Source organism: Aulonocara sp. 'chitande type north' Nkhata Bay, linkage group LG6 (assembly GCF_057382095.1).
Source record: "Aulonocara sp. 'chitande type north' Nkhata Bay isolate Kocher_YH1m ecotype deep benthic linkage group LG6, A_spYH_male_GT1.1, whole genome shotgun sequence".
NCBI classification, from domain to species: Eukaryota; Metazoa; Chordata; class Actinopteri; order Cichliformes; family Cichlidae; genus Aulonocara; species Aulonocara sp. 'chitande type north' Nkhata Bay.
Genome location: NC_141349.1, coordinates 1,883,025 through 1,892,775, shown reverse-complemented (window position 1 = coordinate 1,892,775; position 9,751 = coordinate 1,883,025). Strand labels below are relative to the sequence as shown.

Sequence of the window (9,751 nt, the reverse complement as noted above, 5' to 3'; positions counted from 1 at the left end):
TTTCTGTTCAGCAATTAAAGCTGCATTTTTTAGTTAAGTTCCCGCTCTGGTGAGTTTGCGTTTGGGTCCTTCTCCTGCTTGCACACAACTGTTTTGTGACACACATTTACCCAAAACTTCTTTTCAAATGGGCCCCGTTGCCTAACGTTCGCTCCCCCAGCCTCGCCAACTGATCGAAGTGAGTACTCCCGAACATTAAGCACGTCTGGGTCCACACAGTGTGCAGTGACCAGCAGCCCAACAATGGCTGCCATTGTTGGGCTGCCAGCAGGAGGGTCTCTCGTGGCGGCCACCAACTACTATCAAAGGTGCATCAGCTCTACGTGCAGCAGCAGCTCATGTGGTGAAGTCATCCCTCACATCCAGGACTGCAGCACCTGGTAGTCCAGCTTCTTCTTTGATAAGCAGCCCCACTGGGATGACCCCACTGACTGAGGAGGCACAGCACAAGGCGGGGGTCTTGGGTGTGGTGACGAACAGTCAGATCACCTGTGTTTCCTGGGAGATGGTGATGTAGCAGCAGGCGACTGGGAGCATTGATGCGGGTAGCCCCACCTCCTCGTGATCCTGTGTTCTCTCTTGGTCCACGCCACCACACTTGATGGGGAATCGAACCATCAGCCAATGCTAGGTGACGGGAGGAAGTCGTGTTTACAGCCTTACTTTCTGTTTTTCCTTCTTTCGTCATAGTGTGGCTGCGTCTTCTGTTCCTCTAACCTCACTTTTTAAATTAACAACCAATAATAAACTTAAAAAAAAAACAGAAGCAGCCAATAATGACCTCTCTGTTGGTGCTCGAGCCTGCTTTGGGTTTCTTGGGTTACTGGTGTGGTGCGGATGGCCTAAGCCGGCAGCACAGGCCCTGGTGTAATTTAGATGACCATCCATGTAGGCTCTAATGGGAGGAAGACGAAGGCCACTCTTGAGTCTCTCACCTCCCACTACCCACTGGAATGCCCTCATGACCAACTCCATTGCCGTGATAAATGCCAGAGGGGAAATCGTGCAGCCTGCCATAACTCCAATTCCCAGGTGTTGCCAGGCTGTGGTGGTGTTCTCAGCTGTCACACAAAACTGTAAATCCTTAAAGTGGGTCTTGACCAGTCCTGTGATGTGGTTTGGTACGCTGAAATAGTTGAAGGCCATCCACAAGATCTAATGCAGAACTGACCAAAAGGCATTGGCAAGGTCTAAAAAGACCACGTGATGGTCTCTTTGTTCTTTCTCAGCAGTTTGAATCTGGTGCCAGACGACGCTGGCATGCTCCAGACATCCAGAGAAGCCCCGCCTTCTGCACTGATGTGTCAATATAGTTGTTTCTTTGCAGGAAAGCAGATAGTCTTTGGGCCAAGACACTGAAGGAGATTTTTCCCTCTACGTTCAGCAGGCTGATCTGGCGAAACTGTCTGATGGATGAGGAGTTCTTCTCCTTAGGGATCAGAATACCTCTTTCTCTTCTCCAAGCCTTTGGAATCACTCCTTTCTGCCACGCTACCTTTATCAGCGTCCACAGGTATTTGAGGACTCGTGGGGTGTTTTTGTAGAGCCTATATGAGATGCCATTAGGTCCTGGGGCCGATGCTGCTCTTGCCTGCTTCACTACCTTCTCCACTTCACTCCATGTTGGTGGTCTTATGTCCATTTGGTGTTCAGGTGCCTGGATAGGTGGCATATCAGTCGGAATGATAACTGGTTCATGCCTCTATCAATTTCCTGCTGTCTCCTGGAATTTAACTGGTTGAAATGGCCTTTCTGCTCTGAGTCTTGTTCTTTACCCCACATCGCTCAGCCCCATAGCTGTAGATGATGGTTCCCAGGTTCTCCAGCTTCCTTTCAACTGGACCCTTTTGTTGATCTAGTATAAGAGCCAGACCCACTCTCTTTTCTCACTGGATCTGGGCCACAGAATCTGATCTTTCCTACCTTCCATCTTCCTTTCCCTTGCTGGTAGTGGTTGGCTAGACTCAGTGTTGGAAGACTCTGTTAGCTGTTTCTGAATGAGCTCTGGGCTGGTTGATGGTGTTGATTGTGGCTGGCTTGGAAATGTGTTGCTAGCTGTTGGTGGCTAAACTCCAAGCTAGCGGCTGATATTAAGCTAGAGCTAGAATCTAATATTTCAAGGCCCATGTCAGTTGTTAGTTTTGGCCAGCCACAAATGCAGTCCTGCAGCTTCTTTCCTACCATCATTGATGGTCCATTATTTGCAATGCTGGTTGATCTATTCATCGGTGGTACCGTTCCGTGGTTCGTTGCCATTAAATCCGTCCGGAAAGGGTCTTCTTTCACCCCTGCTCTCGCAGACCCTTCTCTTTTGAGACTTCTGTAGCAATAATGGGTGTACCCAGGTACGCTAAAAAACGCTGGGTCCTGCTGGTATGAGGCACTAACCCACACCAGCCCCATTAGGGTCTATTCCCTCCTGTCAGCAGTCTTTCCAGGCTGTCATCTGGTCTTTCCCTGATTCTCAGCTGCCCATTCGCAGCGGTCACTGGTGGTAAAAAACTACATTTCCGCGAAAATGACGTCACTTCCAATTTCGGGCAGAACATGGCGGACATGCGATAGTTCGTGCTGATGGACGGAGGAAGTGTTATGAACAGCTGATCGGATCGGCAAAGCGTGTTTCTGGAATATTATGTTTTTGTTGCTGCAAGTGCTTTTTATGCAGTTTTTGCAAAGCTTTATGTGGAAGGAAACTGTGACCGAGGACAAGCTGATGGCATAAGATGTAAGTACAACTCCTCCGGTTTCATATGCAAAAAAATTTTTTGCGCTAGCTCACGTGGTTGCAGTGCTACCGGGATTTAAAAATAGTTACGCAAAACGGAGCGTGCTGCTCTGACCGGTTTTAAAGGGTTAAAATCTCCACATATCCTTTCTTCAGGACTCCTTCCACCTTAACAAGAATCTCAGTTCCAGATGTACTGACGCATAATACTCATACTATAATGTTTCACTGTGCTGCACTGTGTCCTGTTGAACTGTGTTTGATCTGTGTACAGTCAACAAGGTAATAAAGATGCAGTCCTGTATGATTAGGACCTGTTTACTCTGTCTGTGCGCGCGTATGTGTGTGTATCTGTCGGTGCACAAGCACCTACCAATGACCCTGGCCTGGAGTCTGACCTTTAGACTGCTGTCTTTTCTCCCTCTGGTTACCATGGTGATCTCCTCCTGTTGCACCCCCTCCTGGTGAGTTCTGTATTCACATGTTACCTTTACACCTCCTAAAGAGAACGAGGGAGTGAGGAAGGAGACAAGTTATTCATACGCAGTCTGCACCACGCTGAGTCCAATGAACTTTAGAAACATCATCAATGCAGTTAAAGGAATACTTTAGCCCCAGGTGTACCAACCCTGTGCTGCGGCATATCTATGTCTAATGTATCAAAGACTGCATTTACCTCAAGCAGCAAAGAACAAAACATTCAGCACTCCTAACTCTAACAAGCACAGACTCAGTAACTCTGATGCCATCTTAACCCTGAGTGACGATGTTCTAATGTAATGCTTAAATAAGTTGTAGACAGTCTTCTTCAAACGTTTTGCTATAAAAGGAAACTTTGAGATTGGTATTCGGCTCGACGGCCGTCTGGTTTTTTTTAGGTGTGGTTGCACAAAAGCTGAAGTATTCTGGGACACAGCCAGAGGACAGACAGTTGGTAAGTGCAGAAACAAACAGTGACATCCAAAGCTTGAAGAACGTTTTCGTTGCACCACAGATCTTTAAAGCTCGTCCTCAGAGACTCAGTCTGTTCACTGAAAGCCATCAGTGCTTTCATTTCTTGTTATTGTAGCTGAACACTCTTCTCCTTACCCTCCCTCTTATCTTTTATGATTGAAAATGTCTTTATTCATCCAGGGTAGCCATTTTGGACACTGTGGACCGGCATGTCTATTACACACTTTGCTGTGACAGTGGGTTGAACGTCCACACTCCAGTGAACTCATGTGTTGGTATCTTCCCCTCTAATTACAACCCAGTTCTTGCTTATCCAGGACATTGAAGCTGTTCCTGGACGGGGAAATTCAGGAATGTGGTTGATTTATTTTTTTGTGGCTGTTCCTTTGAAGACTAGATCCATGCAGCTGCAATGAAGGAGAGCTGACTGGTTTGTTTGGTTTAGCTCCTTAGTGCTAAACCAAGCCTGGGAGGTGTTGAGCTGCTAGAGAGATGAATCCAGCTGTTTCTGCTGAGACACTGGCAACAGCAGTCAGCTGACTCTTGATCTCAAACCTGCTCGAGAGCAGAGATCTGTTATTGCGGTACTGAGATGCTTGGGTCAGGCAGAGACAGTGTCACAGCTGTATGGAGAGCTGAGCTTTGGCATACTATTACAGACGAGAGCTCAAATACTGGGCCTGCTGACACGAGGCAGACTCGAGTTTTGTTCTACGTAGGCTTCCAGGATCGCTTTTAACCCAAGATGGCTTATGCTCAGTTTATTCACACGGGCTAATCAGTGTAATGTAATACAATCATTCAGTTACTCAGGGTTTTAATTTAGGTTCGTACTTTCAAAAATAGCAAGGTGTTACCAATATTCTCAGCACAGAGACGCAGACGCTGCCACAGACAGTAGACACTAACGCCATATTTTGGTTTCGTTTTTAGGTTTTCACTTCCTGGTGTTGGGAAATGTGACCATGCATATACATTTTCCTTAGGATGTCTTTCTCCCCTAACCCCAATCAGTCGCAGCAGATGGCCCCGCCCCTCCCTGAGCCTGGTTCTGCCGGAGGTTTCTTCCTGTTAAAAGGGAGTTTTTCCTTCCCACTGTCACCAAAGTGCTTGCTCATAGGGGGTCATATGATTATTGTGGGGTCTTTACCTTATAATATAAAGCACCTTGAGGCGACTGTCGTGATTTGGTGATATATAAATTGGAATTTCAAAATACATTTCTTGGTTACAGACTTGTGTTGTGCTCGTGTGAAAAGATTCCACAGAAACATTAGTCCCAAAAAGTAATCTTCAATTCAATTCAATTCTATTTTATTTATATAGCGCCAAATCACAACATAAGTCGCCTCAAGGCGCCTCATAGATACAGAGAAAAACCCAACAATCATATGACCCCCTATGAGCAGCACTTTGGCGACAGTGGGAAGGAAAAACTCCCTTTTAACAGGAAGAAACCTCCAGCAGAACCAGGCTCAGGGAGGGGCGGGGCCATCTGCTGCGACTGGTTGGGGTGAGAGAAGGAAGACAGGATAAAGACATGCTGTGGAAGAGAGACAGAGGTTAATAACAGATATGATTCAATGCAGAGAGGTCTGTTAACACATAGTGAGTGAGAAAGGTGACTGGAAAGGAAAAACTCAATGCATCATGGGAATCCCCGGCAGCCTACGTCTATTGCAGCATAACTAAGGGAGGATTCAGGGTCACCTGGTCCAGCCCTAACTATATGCTTTAGCACAAGTGAGGACGCTGGTGGACAGAGTCTAAGGAGCTCCTTAGACTAGCATGACCTGGATTACTGAGAACCTACAGACTTACTGCTGGGCAGAGAACCTAACCCACCATGGTCACCTGCTCTGTGCAGCAACAGTCTGCTCCACAACACTGCAGGTTAGACATATGTGCAAGCATGTCCTGAAGGATGCCTGTACACCTATACTTACCCTCCAGTGTGGAGTTAATACGCTGGACCCGCAGGCTGGGCGACCTCCGAGATGGAGAAGAGGAGGGAAGACATGAGAGCTCTTTGCCCAGTGTGGGGACATCTGGGACAGTGAAGACAATCTCATAACAGTGGTGGCTCTTCAGGAAACCAGCCTTGACAGAGGAGCGACGTGTTAGAGGCAAAGAGTAGAAAACATTGGATCAAATAGCTCAGGAGGATGTGGGCTAACACAGCCCGTGGTGTCACATTTTCATGGCTCAGTTTAATGTTGTTTTGTTGTTCCACCATTCCTCAGCCGGACTTTACATTTTACAAATGTATCCGGATGAAACATCCATGAACATGGAAATCAATCAAATCGTAAACCAGGAGACTTTCTCTGCTCATTCATGAAAACACCTTGTGGTCATTTTATCAACACTTCACCTGAAAAATCGCTTACAATGATGAAATCATGACGAACAACTGTGTTCGTTTGACGGTGTGCAGACACACCTTCACCAAGTAGCTGCCATCCTTCTCTGAGACAGCAATGAGCGTAGCGACGTTCGACTGGTCATCTCTCCGTGTTGGAGAGCCAGGGGGCTCGTCATCGTCAGGGAAACGCACCCCACCTGCTTTGGACGTAGAGCCTGGGGACAGACAGGTAACATCAAACCACGGCAACCGTAGAAATGAACACAACTGCTGTCAACGTGTTTGCTGAGATGGAGAACAGCAAACCGATACAATCTGAGAGCATAACACCAACTACTGTACTGTCACATTATTAGGTACACCTGTTCCACTGCTCATCACAGCAATCCAAACATCTAATCAGCCTTTGACATCAGCAGGAATTTAAAGCATTTAGACAGGACGGCCTGCTGGAGCTCAAACTGAGCATCAAAGTAAGAAAGATGAACGTGGCATGGTTCATGATGTCAGGCGGGCTGCTGTGAGTATTTCAGACATTGTCGATGGGCTGGGTTTATCCTGCATAATCATGTCTGCTATCACCAAGGTTAGACAAGAGGAGACGGACTCCAACAGCCTCGACAGTCACCAGATTTCAGTCCAGCACAGCATCCTTGGGATGTGCATGAAAGGGAAATTTGGATGAGCAGGAATTTGATTGAAAGCATAAATGCAATGCTGGACTGTATTCAGGAAAGTGAGCGATCTGGAGCTGTGGCTGACAAAAGTACAAAATGCTTAAGTGAGAAGTGCATCAACACAGTAGCAAATGAAAATCTTTAGTAGTGAAGCACGTGTAGAGACAGCAAAGGTGTGTGTGAAGACAATAAGATTGTTTGATGTGGGTGAGGAGGTGTGTTACTGACTTTTGTGCTGTGGGCCAGTTGAGCCAAAACAACCTAAAAAATTGTAGTAAAACAATTCAGTTCCATTTTATACAGTGGCGACTCACAGCAACAGCTGCTTCAAAGAAACATCTGGATGGACTATGTGCTGGACCAGTGCTTCCTACAGCACAGCACCAACTGCAACTCATCAGATGCAGAACGATGCAGCACAGACACAATGTGATAGTCCCATGTGTGTCTCAGTTAGACATTACAGCTTTCTCTACAGTTTGTGAATCAATATGAAAAATGCTTCCAAACTGGTTGTAGGACACACACCGATTGTCATGTGGTACTTTTCTACTCTGCTTAAGCACTCAGAGAACAGCTGGTAGCAGCTGTGGCTCAGCAGACCATCGACAAATCAGAAGGTAGGTGATTTAGATTCTCCTGCTCTTAGATTGCAAAGACGAGCAGAAGGTGCGAGGCTGATGAGAATCTGTGACCAAAACAACACAAGTGACAGACGGACCAAAGGACCCCGTCATTGTGATTCACTGATGCTAAAACTTCAGTGTTGGATGGGTTACAGCAGAGAGAATGTAAACTACATGGCATAACGCAGTCAGAACATTTTGATGAGCTGGATTGTTTTTGGTGCTCATTTTCAGTGCAGACACATATTTTTAGAAACATACAGGAAAAAAACAACAAACACAAACAGAGCCGTTAAAAGCACAGTGAGAAAATATCATGTGCTTTCTGCATTTGCCAGGCCCTCTGCTCATTCAAATCACCTGTACCTGTACTACTTGCCACTTTATCACGAAACGGGATACAGCGCCCCCTGGTGGTTTCAAATAAAGGCCAGTCACAAGTAGCATTCATAAACACACAAGCAGCATCACACTCACCTTTTCTTCCTGTTGCCATGGTGATGTGGTTAGGCTTTAGGTTAGACAAAACCCGAGTACTGTCATCACTGACCTGAGTGTGAGAGCACAGGGAGACAGAGAGCACGGTGTCACAGCTCTGTGGTGGAGATGGACAGTACAGACCGATATCACATGGTCTCTTCCTCCACGTCCTTCTTTGTCCTGTTGTCCCATTTTTACTTTAGTCTATTATATCCCTTGGATATGAATACCAGTCAAATATAATCTGTCACTGATTTTTTTTTCATCAGTCCGAGACCACAAATTGATTATTTGAATAGAGTACAACTGCCACTCTGATTTTTAAAGCTCAGTCACTGCAACCTGACCAGGCTCTCCTTTATGACCTGCAGCTGGTCTGATCTGGAGAACTAAGGAGCAGGAGCCGAAGTTCATTTTGATCAATTTCTAATTTCAGCACAAAGCAACAGCCTTGTAAAGGAAAAGTATGTGCAGAGATAAAACTGGTGACAGAAAAGAGCCACAGGACGAGCCCTGGAGCCATGGGCAGAGAGGGGAACAAGAACAAGCGCGCACAAAAGTTTGCTGTTGCTTTCAGTAGTTTTTCTACAGAGTCAGATAAACACACAACACGGAGACATGCACAGCACATGACACTGTGTGCTGTTCTGGCCCACAGACAGGTGAGCTGTCAGCATCACAGGTCATGGGTTGTCTTATTTCACTGCTAGTAAAAAAATAAATATGATCCATGTATTTATTGCTATTTCACTGTCACATAGGCGTTTTTATTATGGTAGTTTTTGTTTTTTATTGCACATGATGAAAACTCTTTGCTGCCACAGGTTTTCACTGTTGTGTGGTCTGATTACCAGCACTGATATCTCCTCTCTTCTACTATGTAAAGCTTCCCTATTTAAATTAAATAAATGAGAAAATATTCTTTTAAAAAATTAGTAAAATTCAAGAAATTCAACTGAAATGAGTTGAATGATGATTACTCGATATTGTAGCCTGCCCATTAAATTATTAGAGGCTTTCTTCTAATTCCAAGATTATCAGTAACAATTACAACACAGTAATCCAGCGATTATTTGTCTTACAATACATTTAAATGGCTTTTTGCTGCAGTGCTTTACAAATGAAGCTGGATCCCGTACAGCGCGCTGCTGTGTCCGCGCTACACACAGAAATCAAAAAGGTGAAAATCCTCTGTGCTGTTTTTATCACAGCGTGTCCAGAAGTCACAAAGCTTTTGGAAGCACTTTAATATCGAGAGCTGAAACGTCTCAGTGTCACGGGAGCTTAAAGAGGACAACACCCATCCTGCTCAGCTGTACGGAGGGACGCAGGCACCTGAGGGCTTTGTAACACTGGGCAATAATGCGCTACATAACCATTCGGGATGCATAATAATAAAAGCAGGGTGCTACTTACAGGGACTGTGTCAACCCGTCAAACACAGATCCACACCCATCCAGGCTGCATCCTGCACCAACCTGCTGGTATAGCTAAACGCACGCAGTCACATAGGAAGTACGTACCGCTTAGTTCAGATCATCCGAGCTGCGCGCTTCCCGCTCTGGCGTCCGTCTTTGGGCAGCTGGCAGGATGCTGCTGTGCTCTACATGCACACTCACGTGTCCCGCGCGCGGACTGCTCGGCGGACACGCGCGTGTAGCAGACAGCCACACAGCGGGCACAGATGGTCACCGTTACATAACAAGGCGCGTCAGATGGGTCCAAATGTCCGGTTTCCACCGCGGCGTTAAGGCCTCACACGTGTAAGACTCAAAGCAGAGTGTACCTGGTAAAATGTCTGTTTCTACTATTTCCATCTATTATTTCAGGATTTTACTCAGAAATGTTAACTGTATGTTAACCAAGTCTTGCCACTTACATATGATCAAACCTCCAACCTTGCCATTAGTAGATGACCTGC

General features: G+C 46.0%; 1 protein-coding gene and 1 pseudogene across 3 annotated transcripts in view; one reads left to right on the top strand and one right to left on the bottom strand.

Moving 5' to 3' along the window:
* Window positions 1-9,500, bottom strand: part of adisspa (adipose secreted signaling protein a) — a 14,043-nt gene extending 4,543 nt beyond the window's left edge. The window contains exons 1-5 of one of the 3 annotated variants that reach the window (XM_086294580.1): window positions 9,354-9,500; window positions 7,828-7,900; window positions 6,126-6,262; window positions 5,629-5,782; window positions 3,102-3,227 (exon numbers count right to left, since the gene is read on the bottom strand). In XM_086294580.1, the coding sequence (XP_086150706.1) occupies window positions 3,102-3,227; window positions 5,629-5,782; window positions 6,126-6,262; window positions 7,828-7,846 (436 nt within the window). In that variant the 5' untranslated portion in view covers window positions 7,847-7,900; window positions 9,354-9,500. Of the gene's footprint in view, window positions 1-3,101; window positions 3,228-5,628; window positions 5,783-6,125; window positions 6,263-7,827; window positions 7,901-9,246 lie in introns of all 3 variants that reach the window. The other 2 variants (XM_086294582.1, XM_086294581.1) reach the window with 2 other exon arrangements.
* LOC147326984 (pancreatic progenitor cell differentiation and proliferation factor B pseudogene) lies at window positions 244-565 on the top strand (annotated as a pseudogene).
* Window positions 9,501-9,751: the final 251 nt, after the last annotated feature.